Source organism: Orbicella franksi, chromosome 9 (genome assembly GCF_964199315.1).
Source record: "Orbicella franksi chromosome 9, jaOrbFran1.1, whole genome shotgun sequence".
In the NCBI taxonomy this organism is placed as follows: domain Eukaryota; kingdom Metazoa; phylum Cnidaria; class Anthozoa; order Scleractinia; family Merulinidae; genus Orbicella; species Orbicella franksi.
This window is the reverse complement of record NC_138153.1, coordinates 6,442,301-6,457,300: the sequence shown is the minus strand read 5'-3', so window position 1 is coordinate 6,457,300 and position 15,000 is coordinate 6,442,301. Positions and strand designations below refer to the sequence as shown.

Below are 15,000 nucleotides of genomic sequence, written 5' to 3'. Positions count from 1 at the left end.
GGTTATCAGTTCTGAAGTTTTTAGTTTCGCTTCAAGAGTCATCGTTAAGATTAAGAATAATAATAATAATCCAACCTTGAGTAAAAATGACGTTCCTCCACTGTTAACGCCGCCTTTCTCTTGACAAACGGATTGGAAATCCGTTATTTCAACCCTGTTAAAAGGAGTCTGATTAATACATAAGCGAACGAAATCTCTGATAAATGTCATAGCCACGTGATTTTGCTCTCTGGGATTGCGTAGAGACAAGCCAAGCGCAGGGGAAAATTGACGAAGATATGACTGTAACCATTAACTCATAGACTGAAGTAGAGGTTTTACTTCTTTTAGAGCCGAAACTCTCCTGACAGACACCTCCATATCATCGACAGTTCAGCTTGTTCCAGAGAAACCAAAATTATATAATTTTCGCCACAGTGACTTCACTCAGCTCTGCGCATTTGGTATACGTATTTCAATACGGTCGGACCTTTTTTTTTAACATGTTTAAAGAGGTCCGACTGTACGTTATAACTCAAGACGAGATAACAATGCAAGGAAGTTGACTGTGCTATAACATTTTTTTCGCACTCGCACGGAAACTTTGAAGCGTACTGCTAACCATTACCAAAAATCTATTATTCATAATCTCATAAAAAAGCATGGCTGCATGAGAAACATCTTGCGAATATACAGTACCAATTATAGAATGGTTTTAAATCTATTTTCGTAACGGTGACACCACAACGAAAGCAATTGCATAGCTTCATATAACGCCCTGAGCGAAGCAGAGAGAAATACACATGACTAGGTCACGCTTGATTTAGGTTTTGCGTCTGACTGTTTGTGTGGTACCATAATACAAAACCAAAGCAATTCTGAATTACTTTCGACACTCAATCGAAAGCCTCTTTATACACGCTACAACCGAAACGAAGATGCAATTTTCCAACTTGCAATACTTGTTGTGAACTCACTTGTTATAGACTCCAGTGGTACTGTTTTCATCAGATCGGATCAACTGTTGCATTACAGGAGCATCAACTCGACCAAAGAACTTACCGGCCGACTGAAAAAAATCAAACGAAGACACAAAGGTGAAGCTGATATGGAAACTGCTCGTCTCTAACCAACGACAGAACTCTTGACGAAAGAAACGCTTTCATATCCCTTCTCCGTATATTTTGTTATTTCTGCCCCCGTTTCCATCTCTGTGTAAAACTGATGTCGTCATCAAACGTTCGCACTTTTCCGACTTTCAGTTTTACAAACGGATAACCTGTGATCAAGCATTCCTTATTTTTTTAGGTGAACAGGGGAAAGAGATCTTTTCTCCTTCCCCCGTTCGCCGAAAAAAGGACGCTTAATCGCAGGTTAGAAACCGAATATACCGAGATAGTGTCATTTCAGAGGTTCTTCAAAGTTATTACCTTGACAATATCTAGAACTCTGGTTTGATAGTATTATTTGTACGGAGTAAGGTTTGGTTGACTCACATTGCCATCATTTCCTGCCACAACAAAGCCATTTTCATCCAGAAGGTAACAGTAGTAACCCTCAAGCTGTGAAGAAATAAATAATAAAACCGCCATCAGTCATTACATGACAAAAGCGATAAAGTCAGACCTTCCGTAATGGGACTGTACTAGGTACTTCATGTAATAAGTGTTCCCTTTTCACTGGAGGTCACAAACATACAGCGTTCGCGGCTCGGTCCACAATTGCAAACAAAAAAGTAAATGACTGGACCAGTCTTTTCCCAATGGGGAGCTCATGCTAATTCAATAACATAAACGGTCGATGTCATTTTTAACGGTCGATGCCATCATTGGTAACTACGCCTTTCAGAATGGACGATGCCATATTTGCTTTAGTTTGGGCCTGGACAAGGTAGAAACTGGTTATAGTTTGTTGATGGAGGAAAACGCACTCACCAAATGCTTAACTGTTCATATTCACACTGGTTTGCTTGCGGTTTGCTTCCATTTGATGGTTGGGGCAACTCTATCATTAATATTTAAGAAAGTCGCGTTTTATAATTACATTTTGCAGCGATTTGGCGGAGCAACCTAGTAGTGTAGTGGTATAAGAGGGATGTTAGGAAACAGAGGTTCCGGGTTCGATACTGGGTGGTTACTTACAAATTTTCTTTTTTCTTTAATTTAGTAGAGAAAAATTTAGATTCGTTGATAGTTAAAAGTGTCGAAGTGTCGTGGAAATGGCATCGACCGTTTACGAAACGCACAACTGCGTAACCGTGCTTGCGTAATTTGCCTGCTGCTTCAGTAGTGTAACGGCGCCTTTTAATACTACAGGTTGCTTGTGTGTGACTGGAACTGTTGTTCAAGAGTTCTGATGGATGTAGAGGGTATCCCCATACTGGGAAAAATGTATCTAGTAGTTTGAAGCTCAAACGAGTGAGCAATTGTATACTTGGTTAGTATGATTGTCACTGGTTGTACGTGTAAACATTAAGACGGATTTTAAGACAATATGAAGGGAAGCCCAGCCAGTGCTGGTGTAACTGCAGGCAAGTACAAAATACTCCATGATTATCAACTCTTTCTATACCAGTGCAAATTGGTTATCCAAGCAGAATGGACAAACGTTTTGTCTTACCATGTTTTTTCCAGTCCTGTCGCAGTTTAAGTCACATTGTGGTCCGGTTTGCGTTGAATTGCACTGGTGAGAAGAAACATCACGCTGTTAAAGGAGCTAGGTCACAGTTTACGCATCTTGTAAACTTAAGCCTAAAGTTTCACGTTTGTAATCTATGATAATCTTCTCCATCCTTCACCATCCTTGTTTCTTTACCTTTATTATTATCTCTCTGGTGTTCTTGTATCCTAATAATCTAGAATTTTCAAATTTCCTTCATCTTTGTACCTGGCCAAAATAACTCAAAATACCGTGACTGAGCTCAGTTAATGACTTGGGTGGCGCTAACTAGCTAAATCCAATCTACTTAAAAAAGATATCTTTAGCACATTCAACATTTTCAACATCAAAAGCGTCTACATCTTTACAATCCATCAAATATTTTCGCTCACACGCTATTGGTCTAAACGCGTCACGTTACCGAATATTCCCCGGCTAAAACTACTGAATATCCGAGTGATGTTCCCCACTTTTCAGATCCGCGCGTTGCGAAAACTATTCGAAGGATCAAACACAACAGCCCTAATTTGACTTCAAAAAATATGTTTGGATATTTGTCCTCAGACATTATCTGTTCCTCAAAGCTCGCAGTTTTGCTCGAGCTTCGCTCTCGGAAAACTGTTCGCTTCTCGGAACAAACAATGTCCGCGGACAAATATCCCAGCATATTTCCGAGCCAAATGGAGGATATTGCTATGTATTGGCCACGGCGACTTTTCTCGATTGAAGTGCCCAACAAATAACGTAATCGTTTGCTATGAGCGATAGTCATCTCAGCTCGTAATCTGTTATCTACCATGTCAAAACACCTTATGTTGCAGATATATTTCACGACTAAATTAAAATAGCAACCACTAAGAGGCTGTGAACAAAGTTTCTCAATAAAAAAGCACCTTTTGCACTTTGCTACATTTTCCAAAATATTCCGGAAATAGCAGAAAAAAAATATCGCGTATCGCAAGGAAAATCATGTTACTACACCTTAGTTTTCTTTACAAAGTGCTCGTTGACAAAGGAATCCATATCCATTTCGTATCCCAGAACTGCAAAGTTGAAAGCAAAATCAAGCATTCTTTGCATTACAACATTTTAGCTGACAGCGGCAATTTTAAGAAAGAACTTCGCGATGTTAGCACATTAAACGAAGAGAAGGGTAACTTATATCTCAGCTTCCAGAACTGCCTAATAACAGCTCAGTTATGCAAGGTAATAATTAACCCCTCAAAAAATGGCAAACGGCTTGCAACATTTACCCAGAGCTGGAAATGCTTGCAAATTTGGAAAAGGAGATCAGTTACTTGGGTTATGAAGCACACGTGCTTTATTTTTGAATAACATAACGCCGACCAAAGGTATCTGCAATCAGATATCTACAAACCCTTCTAAATAAAACCTAAAGTAGTTCAAATAAAACTTTCAGAAGAAAGCTCATATGCTACATTCACATATGCTGCTAACCTGCCGCACGGTTCTGGCCACGAAAAATTCTTTTATAAGCAAACACAGATGAAGTGTTACCCTCGGATTTTGCTGCAAGATAAAGATAATTGTAAACATTTAGTGTCCTAAGATGAAACGATTAACAGCCCTGTGAGGAGGATCGATTTCCGCCGCTCACTCGAGTCCAGTCTACATTCCTCCCCGACTGAGTCTGGAGAAGGAGCGCGCGCTCATTTCTCAAACAGCGGCTGGTAATCGAGCCTAAGTGAGAGTGAATGTATAGAAACGTACCTGCCAGATAAGGAGTTGTATAAATAATGGACGTATCAGGCGTCTGAGACCCTAAGACTCGTCTAAAGAAGTTGCTTTGGGAAGTGACACCCAGCTTGTCCTGCGATTCACTAAAATATAACAAACATAAAGACAGAAATAAGAAAAGGTTGACACCATCACAGTTAATGGAGGGGAATGGTTACGAAGCCCGGCAAGTGTCAAAGTCCGAGCAAACAAAGATACCAAGATTTATGTTGGAAGGTACATGACCGTGCACAATCTTTTGTTTTGCACTCATTAACTATGGATGAATTACGTAACCAAAACGTTTCTGATATGAAGTATATATGAAATAATTCATATTTGAACTGCGGTTGTAGATGAAAGTGAAGAATGATCATCGCAGTAAATTTTCCAATTTAAGCAATTGGAAAGAAGAAGCCTGAAAAAAATCAGGGCTTCAACGGGATTCGAACCCGTGACCTCCGCGATACCGGTGCGATGCTCTACCAACTGAGCTATGAAGCCACACATTGAGAACGAGGTGTGGCTTCATAGTTCAGTTGGTAGAGCATCGCACGGTATCGCGGAGGTCACGGGTTCGAATCCCGTTGAAGCCCTGATTTTTTTCAGGCTTCTTCTTTCCAATTGCTTAAATTGGAAAATTTACTGCGATGATCATTCTTCACTTTCAAAACGTTTCTATTGGTTAGTTCCTCAGTAGGAAGTAAACAATAATTGTGTTCTGTACACGGTCAAGACTTGAAAAAGAACTTTATCGGATTTCATAACCATTTCCCTCGATTAACTTTGACACCATAAAAGAAAATTCGTGGTTGTTTTCAAACCTTTTCTACACTGTTCCTTTGCGATCTGTTAATGCTTAGTTCAAGCACGAGCAGACAGCATTGATGATTCATAAATGTTTTGTTTTGATTTTCATAAATTACAGTAAAGTTAGATTTCCACCGACCTGTGAGTGCGAGTCAATCCCCAATAGGTCCGCACAAACACTTCCTTTATACCTGTCCTGTAATGAACATCAATAGACCAACGTTATGTGGTAGTTACGAGAGCAGGTAAGATAAACCAATTCCTGAGCTGTGATTGGCTACCCGTGCGGTGACGTTGGAGCAATCTCGCCCGCTCGAGATTACCCGTTGTGTCCCGCAACAGACTGGTGTTCTTCGTGTCATAAAATAAATTCTTTATCGACCACGATTGTTCAGTCAAGATGGCTCGATCTTGGCGTCGTTGTTTTTGCGAGTTTGTGGATCTCCAACACCGTCGGTCCATAGACAACTACAGGACTTATGCAATATCCGGACTGTCCTGCTACATCTTGATCTCACGCTTGGTCCGGCAATAACCCATATATCTTGGCAGTGTTCAATTAGTATTTGAAGGATTGTTTTACACTAAAGGCTTAAAAGCCCAAGTGCAAACCAACCCTTTAATACTGATGGAGAGCGGCAGGTACGATATAAGCAAGTAACTATTACATCACTCTGTAGTTATGTTCCATATCTTAAATTTTAAACATTTTCAACTTACATTGGTTTATTCTTCCAAACAGCTGGCATCCCAGATGTCGCATTGACGTCTACTAGAAGACCAGCTAGTAAATCTACATTTTTACCTACAGCCAGATACAATACGCAGTAAATAATACGTACTCAAAACGGAGACAAAATGCCTTAGATTATTGTAAACATATGTTAACCGAAACCTTTTTACTCCAAGAGTTCAACATGTGATGTGTCTTAAAATTGTGCGTCTGTGGATCAGACGAAACTCTAGCATGAAGCCATTTGAGTATTTGCTTGATGCGCCCGTGACTAGTTTAAAAACCTATGGTGATAGGGCATACTCCATTGCTGCTCCAAAATTGTGGTCATAGTTACCATTGGACATCAGGCTTTCATCGTCAGTTACTGTATTTAAAACTAAGCTTAAGACATATCTGTTTACGAATTCGTTTGATTTATAGTTTTTTATTATTAGCCTGAATTGTATTAAATCATGTGGTTTTTCAAGTTAAATCAATTGTTAAGTGCTACGGACAATTAGTGGAGTACGGCGCAATATAAATGCATCTATTTATTATCTATAAAAGTTGATATCTTTCAGCAGCAGGTTCCTGTGGTATTCGCCATAACAATGTCCAGGATAGTCCTACGTAAAGTCTGTGGATGACATCCTGGTGTGAGACCACTCAAATAAAAGCTACTGGGCAGTACTTTTACGTGGAGAAGAAGTTGGGGATTCGTTTTCAATTTTGAGATTATTCACCCTTGATAGAGAAAGTGGTATACTATACATTTCATCGCGTTTGCTTACAAAATGTAGTGTCTCCAGTCTTGGTTTCATTGATCAGTTGCTCCAATGGGCTTGTTTCAGCAAATACTACATTCCTGCAATACGGCCTGGAAAAAGGAAAAGCACTTATTATCAAATAAATGATAATGAAAATCAAGTGAAAAAGCAATGGATTACCTACTACTTTAAGTGTAAGAATAACTAGACTTTGAAGAGTGTCACCAGCCCGTGGAGGGCTCCCATGTAAAAAGTACGGGGGTGCTCGTCGGAAATTTTGAAAAGAACCCCCAACAGGTACCAAGATCCTGTTTAGTGGGCGTGGCTTGAAACTTTTTTCACCCCTGAGAGGAACCAATTCTTAAACAACACATTATTTCCTGTCATATTTTCACGGCTCAATACCCTAAAAGCTACCGCAAAAGAATCCCCCACCCACCCACCCAGGGGCACGAAGATCACACCCTTATAAAGTTTCATTTTGGATGTTTACACTTCACTGTATTCACCAATTTTTGCATGCATCCAGCAGTTTAAACTCAACTGGTGTGAATATGTCAAAGACAACTTTACACTTACCACTTCTCAATGTTTATGTTATTACCGCTCTCTTTTGACAATCGGTCATGAAGCTCAGCTAGGAAAAAAAAAACAGGTTCAAAATAAATAACTTGTGACTGAAACATCCGCCTTCACATGGCCATTGAAAGCTATTGAAGGGCACAGTGTTCGTTTTACAATATGGCTGTCTCCTCATGTACATCAGTTTGTCAGCTAATTAAGATGGAATTGTTGTACTGCCCCAGCTGATATTTATTTTTACTTTTTACTCCCAAAACTGGCAAATTATACTTGGCGTGCGGCCTCGTCAAATTGTAAGTCAGACGTTGTCGATCCAATAGTTTTCATAATGGACATTAATTTACTTCTTCGACACATTCTTTATATTGTCCATGGAAGTAAGGTCTCAGATCTCAGTAACTTTTCAAATGGTTGGGCTTAAACAGTACCCTGACCTTCCAACAGATTATCACAGACACTGCACAGCACATGGAAGTAGCTTACGTGAACGGTTTGGAATTAAGTACAAAAGACGTCCAAGACTTATAAACGAGTGTCTGGAGAAGGGCTTGCAGAAACGTACAGCTTAACAGTTCACTCACCAATCACCTGGTCATCTGTGTATTCTGCCAACTTATACTTGTATCCCAGTTGAGGAGTTGCTATCGCAAGACTTGGCAAAGGAAACAAAAACATTACAAGGGGTGTAGACTCATCAGGACAGAGCTACGCATCGGACATTTCGCAAATGTTGGCAATAAATTTTGAGTTCTGCTAGTTCTGCTTAAACGCGAGGCTTATGCACTCCATGAGCTACACCAAGATAACATCAGACGTTAACGCAAACTCTTGTCGGCAATACGTGTACACACTGTAAGTGAGCAAAATAAAGTTTACAAAAGAAATGTGTTGCTAATCTGCTGATAGAGAAAAACTAATGCATTCTCCGATGCAACAGGTTGTTTCAAGTGTTTCACCTTGAAACCTGGTGCAAAATGGTTGCTTCCTTCAAACCCCGCAATGCTACAATGACGAGAAATATATTCACAGATACCAGGCATTCTTTGCATATGTTGCTTGTTAAAATGATTTCATGGGAAGAAAACATGCTCCAATTTACTCCTATACCTATTACGCGTTCATTCACATCACACCAGTGTAAACTGCCTACATAACATTATTTACCACATTCAGGTTACCTAAAGGACGTTCCTTCCACACCACCAAAGTAGTACTGCATGAGGCGTTTGGCCACTCGCAGCTGGAAACAAAGAGATTACGTTTCCTAAAGTCAACACAAAATCTGCTGCCAAACTACCGCTAACATTACAACGCTGACACTGCTAATGTGAAACAGGAATGAAATATTAGGATTCTCGCCGAGCAACCGAAGGAAATACGTTGCTACAAAATATTGGCCTGTCAGTGTGTAGGCTAATAGAAAAAAACCAAATGTAAGATTCGGTATGAGTCACTAAGTTGTTGATAAATAGCTTTGAATGTGGAGGATGCTATTTTAGCATAAGCTTCAGTTTTACATTACAGCTGAAATTATTACATCACTGATTTCACATACCTCGTCAAAAGACAAATCGTAGACTACAAATGTCTTGTTGCTCGGGCTGTTGCTTGGAGGCGGTTCAGCAGTTATTGGGACTGTGTCAATCATGGCTTTTCTAAGCTACAAAGCACCAAAGTAAATTTATTCAACATATGAAATTAAGATGTTCATGTTTTATGTTTGGACCCATGAGCTCTCTTTTGGGCAATGATTTCTTTCAACTTGGTAGCAAGAGAGCATAATCCCGGCTTTCAGATTGTACTGAAAAAGGCAAAATAAATCGTGAATGAGCAACCTAAACCACGAGATGAGTTTCGAAATATCTTGTCCCCTGACTGATTTTCGTGCAGATCATTTAATATTGATCACAACAATTATACCAATCCATGAATTGGACCAACGCATGAGTACGGATTTCCTTTTTGACTGATTAAATACAGCATTAACCTCAGAGCTCCTCAGTAAATTATGTAGAACATGAATGCCTCTGAGGAAGATTACATACTAGCACTACTGATGCTACGAACGATTGCTTCGCACAACACAGGACGTAGTTTCAGAAAACAAATGTTGAGTTGAAGTTGGCAGAAAACAGTGAATTGCACAGGTTCATGTGGTGTCCTCTTGGTTAATCTGAAGACATAAAGTGAAAAGAGATGGCAAAAGCCACCGAGGCACAGGATCATTTTTTACTGACATTGTACCTCAAGAACTTTTAAGTCGTTTTCGGATGTTTCCACGTCTTCTAGATCAACCCCCGGAGGGTCTATCAAGTAGCCATACTGCAAAACAACACAAAATATATCAACAGTGAAAAGTAACCACCTCACCACAATGTCTTTTTGTGAGGTAAATATATGACTGCATTTTAAGTACACCGACCAAAACCTTTTCAGGTAGAAATCCAGGATTTTCCCGCATACCGGTATTTGTAACGATTAAACTTTCTCCAAACGCGCGTTTTCTGTGTGAAAAGTCAAGAGGCGATAGCAGGTAGAGGCAAGTAGCCTGATTGTTTTAATGCCAGACATTTGATGTCGCGCGTAAAAATGCACGTAAATGATGGGCTTGTCCTGAGTTTAAATACTCACCACAGTTTTTAATCGTGGATGAGATATTATCATGCCATTGTTGTTCACTGCAAACACATACCCACTGGCTCCTATCTGAAAAAATAATGATTACAAGGCGTAACCAGGCATCCAATAAATTGACGACGAGTTTTGAAACAGACATGTGACGATTACACTGGAAGTAATTTCACCAAATTTACGAATTTAAAGACAAAAGGATTGTCTGCCCCAACAAATTATCCACAGTTAGTCGTTTGTCAAGAGGTGTAAGAAGATTCAAGCAAGCAGTTCATCTGCACGGTCGGTCGGTCTGTTTTCACGCGTTGATACACAAACGTATTACCACACGATGTAAAGTAAAGTAAAGTAAAGTAAAATAAAACTTCATTTAGCCAGGGTGGTCCATTCAGCATCATGGCAGGTAACCAAAGGAGCCAGGGCTGGTAATAAATATGTACATTTTAAACTTGCCCAAGTTTGATTCAGACGGATGATCCGACTCCACTGTAAATGTGGACAAATTTTCCAAAAATGACATCGTTATCACAAATAGGTTAAGTCACATTAAACTAACCAGTGGTTGTAAGATGAACTCTTTAAGGTAGTTCAGAGGAACATCTGTACCCATGACTCCCAGAAAATGATCTTTGTATTTCTCTTCATCTTGCATTCCATCTTTTGACTGACTCACAATAAGCAGACATGAAAAACAAAAATCCTTTTTCAACAAAGAAGACATGTGACAAAACGTTATAGTGGCAATTGTTAAAAACTGAATCATTGGATAATTCATTTCAAGAGTTTCCATTGGCTAAGCCATCATGGTATATGAGCCATCATACCACGCTCTACATATATAGTAAGCACGCACGTAATCTTTGGGGCGTTTTTATTTTTATATTATTCTTGACTAGCTTTCCGTATTTTAAGGGCGTTTGTATTAAAACAATTATTCCAAACACGCTTGTTAGATATGAGATGGTTATAGCTATCTAACATCTGATATCCAACGCACATTCGTGGAGTAATTGTTAATTGTGGTTTTAGCCTTTAGCACAGAAGCCTCTGGAAACTTTTTATGTCAATTACGTTATGGCATTAGAGGTCAAAACTATATCACTTTTAGTTTATACATAAGACGTGTTGTCCAATGCGACTCAAACCTGGATAAACCTTTCAATACAGTGGAAGGTTGCAGGTGTATTTCAGGGACCAAAGAAATTGAAAACAGCTTGTAAGTGGTCAACACATCATTTTTTCAGAGTCAGTAGATTTAATTTCGCACAAAATTCGGCATTGCAAAGTTTGGCAGCTGCACCTTACTAGTAATGACGTTTAACTTTTGACAGTCTACACAAAAGCGTGTGGTCTCATTCTTTCTCCTAACTAAGATAGTCAGTACAGCTGAATAACTGGTAGATCAATATATCAAACTATTGTGCAACCTTTCCCGGTCTACCCGGCTACACAAGAACGTACATCTTTCCCTCCTATGCTCCCAGGCGGCTAAAAAAGGTCCAGGGTCAAGTCCAGGGTACAAAGAAAATGTCCAATAGTCCAATAACTAGCCAATCAAAGGTTACTCACCGAGCAATCAGATGGGTCCTTTATGCGGTGGAAAACTGGCAAAGTCCCTGTAACCATCATACCAAGTCCCTGTGAAACACCATCAAATGAATGTGATCATCACTGTAAAAACCTCTATGCACTTCTGACACACAGGCTGTTACTTACTCGTATACAACTAGAGTTTATAACTGCACATGCTTGGGCATTTTACTGACCAAACTACAAAATTCATGGTAACATGACTGTGAGATATTCTGAAATATTGTCAGATACCAAAATGAAAAAGCAATTATTATAAATTTAGAACCTAATTATGCCCAAGAAGTGATACTTTTCGCAGAACTCAACTCCCTTAATAGTTAACACCTTTCAAACTAATCTAATCATCAGGGCATGCGGCAGGTATCTAGTCAAAGAAAACATGTTTAATGGCGAAGTTGTGGATTGAACAGGATTAAAAGGGTTACAAGTCGTAGAATGATTATGAATTCATAAACTTGGAAGGCTACGAAGGTGCTGCTTACCAAAGCATCTAAATAAACACTTGTCCATACTGTGTGGTCAGTTGCATTCTCTTTAGGAGCCATTGCCATTGGTCGAGTCAACACACGAATGTAGTTCTAAGATAAAGAATCCTATGAGAAACAGTGCTCAAGACTGGTATCTAACTGCTTCACTGCAGTGCGCAAGGCCTGGAGTATACATGCTGTTAAACTTTGCTGTTAAGCTTTGATCAGGAGAATAAGCTGTATGGGAAAATTTTAGTCAGACTCCCACATAGCCAATGTCAAACATTTGCGCCAGGTCAAAACAGCTCATTTCGTAGAGGTCTATGAAGTTATAGTTACAAAATTACTCCATGCTAATGGGCCTATGCATACATGCTTAAAGATACACAATGCAAATGGCTTCAAATGAATTTAACATTTTCGTCAGGTAGATGAGCTACATAGGAAATTTTGCTCCACATCCTGAAGTTTAGAACAATGCTAAACATTTCCATCAGGACAAACTAACCTAATAGAAAACTTGTGTTAATGAAAAGTAAACCCCCCCCCCCCCCTGAAGGTTCTTGAGAGTCAGTAATGGAATGGCAATCTCCAGAATCTTCATTATTTACATTAATAAATCAAAATCTAACCACTTTACCTTACTAACTTCACGGACAGCTCCAACACTTTGAATGCGTGAAAAGTAACCTGATCATTGAAAGATATAAACACAAAGTTGTACTTTTTTAAGATATAGCTTTCTTCAAGCAGATCATACATTTTGTGCAAGGGTTTTCATTAGAACCTCCACGTCAGTTGTTATGTAAACATTTTAAGACCTAAGTTGGTGTCAAGACCAGCTGCACTTCAAGAAACATTCCAGGGTTAGTCACTTAGGTTCTTATTAGCAGTTGTGTTGTTTTCCAATTTACCTGTAAATTAGTATTTTGTTCATTTCTGTCACCTTTCCAAGTCTTTCTTTTATAGTTTAATATATAGCTGTTATTAGTTGCCATAGCTATTGAGTACTCTTCTTATATTAATGTTTTGTATTCATATATAACTTAAACTATTTTAGACTTCCTTCATAGCACAGAAATAGCGTTTTTCCTCTTCTTTTTTTCTTGTGTGTGCATTTGTGCTCAAGTTTTCTTGCTGACCTGTGTTTTATTTCTATTTAATGCTGATGTTAACTGGCTGCCTGGCTCCGCTAGCCCCTATGGTTATTCCAGGCAGCTAGTACTCAAATTATTACTTTTAATATTTCCATTGAAATTGTAATTTTTTCTTTAGCCAGAGTGAGTACAAATAAAGATCGATTATTATTATTATTATTTGTACAGAGCCTGAAAAAGCCGCCAAAAAGTTACATTTTCTGATGAAATTTCACTAAACACTGTCCTGCTATAAAATATCAAAAGTTGACCATATTGTATGTCTAACTGCATTTGTACAGTGTGAGCAAATTAACGCCTTGAAAATATAGGCATCCTGGTTGACAAAAAAATGTCACCACTCTGGAAGTCCAAACTATCTTTCAAACATGTCTAACTAGGAAATAATCATGTATGCTAAGAAGTAACTTCAGCTCGTTGTGCAAGTTGAACTGTAAGTGACTGGTGTAACTAAGCACTGCTGTAGCACAGAGGGATGTCTATCTTTTATTTTAATCTGCAATTTTTGCTATGTTTTGTTATTTTTGTTATAATTTTAAATATCAATTTACCATCTCAGTTCCCTGAATTCACAGGGCAAGGGGTGATCACTTGCTACATTTAAATTGGGCCCACCTCTGTTGCTACAAGCCATGTTGTACAAGGCTTCAGTACTTTCAGCAGGGGGACCCACAGCAAAGGTGAAAACCCGGACCTGCAAGAAACCAGAGATTTTGTAACATATGGACTGAGTGTCCAAAGAAACTCCTGTCCCATAGACCAGGGCTGGTGGGTTTTCCAGTCAGTCTAGAAGATTCTGTCTTTCACTTGCCCAATAAGTGGAGTTTCTTCAGAAAACGTTTGAGGAAATTCAAACTACAGAAGTAGTGTGAGTGATGAATGTTTTTCAGGGCTAATAGGGAAGGATTTTTAGGCTACTACATTGTAGTTAGCGCAAAAAAAATGTTCTCTTTTCGCTACAACCTGAGATTATTCTGTGTTTCTTACATTCTAGGCAACCTGAAGAATGATGTACTGACTTGTCGTTGAGAAGCTCTTGACTGAGCAAGTAGCAAGTTTCAAAAAGCCTCAACAGGGTGGGAAAAACCCACGTCCAATTGGCTGGAGTAAGTAAAATTAGCCTCAGTAGTCTTGTTGGTCTAAATTAAGAAATCAACTTGAAAGATGATAATTTCCAAAATTTCTTTTGTGTCCTGCTCGTCATCATTGACATATTCATAAGTTACAACAATTAGTTGAGAATTCCCTCATTTGGGTTGACATCTCTTTAGGTCATACTCCACCTTTTTGTCTGGATTGTGTTCTGCAAAGAGGTCACTAAGACTTGAAGTTGTCCCATCACTAAGAACCATTATGGCCTGTTGGCACAATGCACAGTTATTGGCCTGAAATGACAAACATTTAATTTCATTTTCAATATTGATGGAATGCCAGAAGCAAGATGCTTATTACGTATAACAAACACAACAAAGTCACACGAACAGCAAGTGAGTGAGAAAAACTTCATTTAGCCAGGGTGGCCCATGATTAGTTTAGTAGGATATGTTTGCTATATCCAGTTCATCATCTTCAGTAGCTGATCCAGATGTACTCTAAATGGTCCAAGGGGTCAGGGCGTAAAAAGGAGATGAGGTCGACCCTTTCTCACTCAAAACAGAGCCCAGGTGAATATTGGCCTTTCCCACAATAGTGTGGGGGCCCTAATTGCCATTTTCAGACCCTTGACCCTTATATTATTCATGCATTGGGGGAATTTCTGTACCCCTCCACAACTGCATCAGTGTTATATAGTATTTTACTCATTGAGAAAAGTTGAGGATACGTTATATTCTGGTTAGTAGTAATCTATTTTAGACTTATACAAAACCCTTGAAATGAAAGTAAACTACAGTTAGTTAATTAAC

General features: G+C 39.0%; 1 protein-coding gene across 3 annotated transcripts in view; it reads right to left on the bottom strand.

The window, feature by feature from the left end:
* Positions 1-15,000, bottom strand: part of LOC145496850 (voltage-dependent calcium channel subunit alpha-2/delta-2-like) — a 132,345-nt gene that overhangs the window by 105,237 nt on the left and 12,108 nt on the right. For all 3 annotated transcript variants that reach the window (XR_014050614.1, XM_081476611.1, XM_081476612.1), the window contains 22 exons: positions 14,380-14,481; positions 13,712-13,790; positions 12,580-12,629; positions 11,955-12,050; positions 11,449-11,517; positions 10,436-10,543; positions 9,880-9,954; positions 9,493-9,570; positions 8,804-8,908; positions 8,427-8,488; positions 7,830-7,900; positions 7,246-7,303; positions 6,691-6,776; positions 5,905-5,989; positions 5,324-5,380; positions 4,369-4,478; positions 4,096-4,167; positions 3,619-3,680; positions 2,599-2,661; positions 1,476-1,541; positions 957-1,048; positions 76-154 (listed from right to left, as the gene is read on the bottom strand). Coding sequence is in view for 2 of the 3 variants with exons in the window: in XM_081476611.1 (XP_081332737.1) it covers positions 76-154; positions 957-1,048; positions 1,476-1,541; positions 2,599-2,661; positions 3,619-3,680; positions 4,096-4,167; positions 4,369-4,478; positions 5,324-5,380; positions 5,905-5,989; positions 6,691-6,776; positions 7,246-7,303; positions 7,830-7,900; positions 8,427-8,488; positions 8,804-8,908; positions 9,493-9,570; positions 9,880-9,954; positions 10,436-10,543; positions 11,449-11,517; positions 11,955-12,050; positions 12,580-12,629; positions 13,712-13,790; positions 14,380-14,481 (1,725 nt within the window). In the remaining variant the exon portion in view is untranslated. The remainder of the gene's footprint in view (positions 1-75; positions 155-956; positions 1,049-1,475; positions 1,542-2,598; positions 2,662-3,618; positions 3,681-4,095; positions 4,168-4,368; positions 4,479-5,323; positions 5,381-5,904; positions 5,990-6,690; positions 6,777-7,245; positions 7,304-7,829; positions 7,901-8,426; positions 8,489-8,803; positions 8,909-9,492; positions 9,571-9,879; positions 9,955-10,435; positions 10,544-11,448; positions 11,518-11,954; positions 12,051-12,579; positions 12,630-13,711; positions 13,791-14,379; positions 14,482-15,000) is intronic.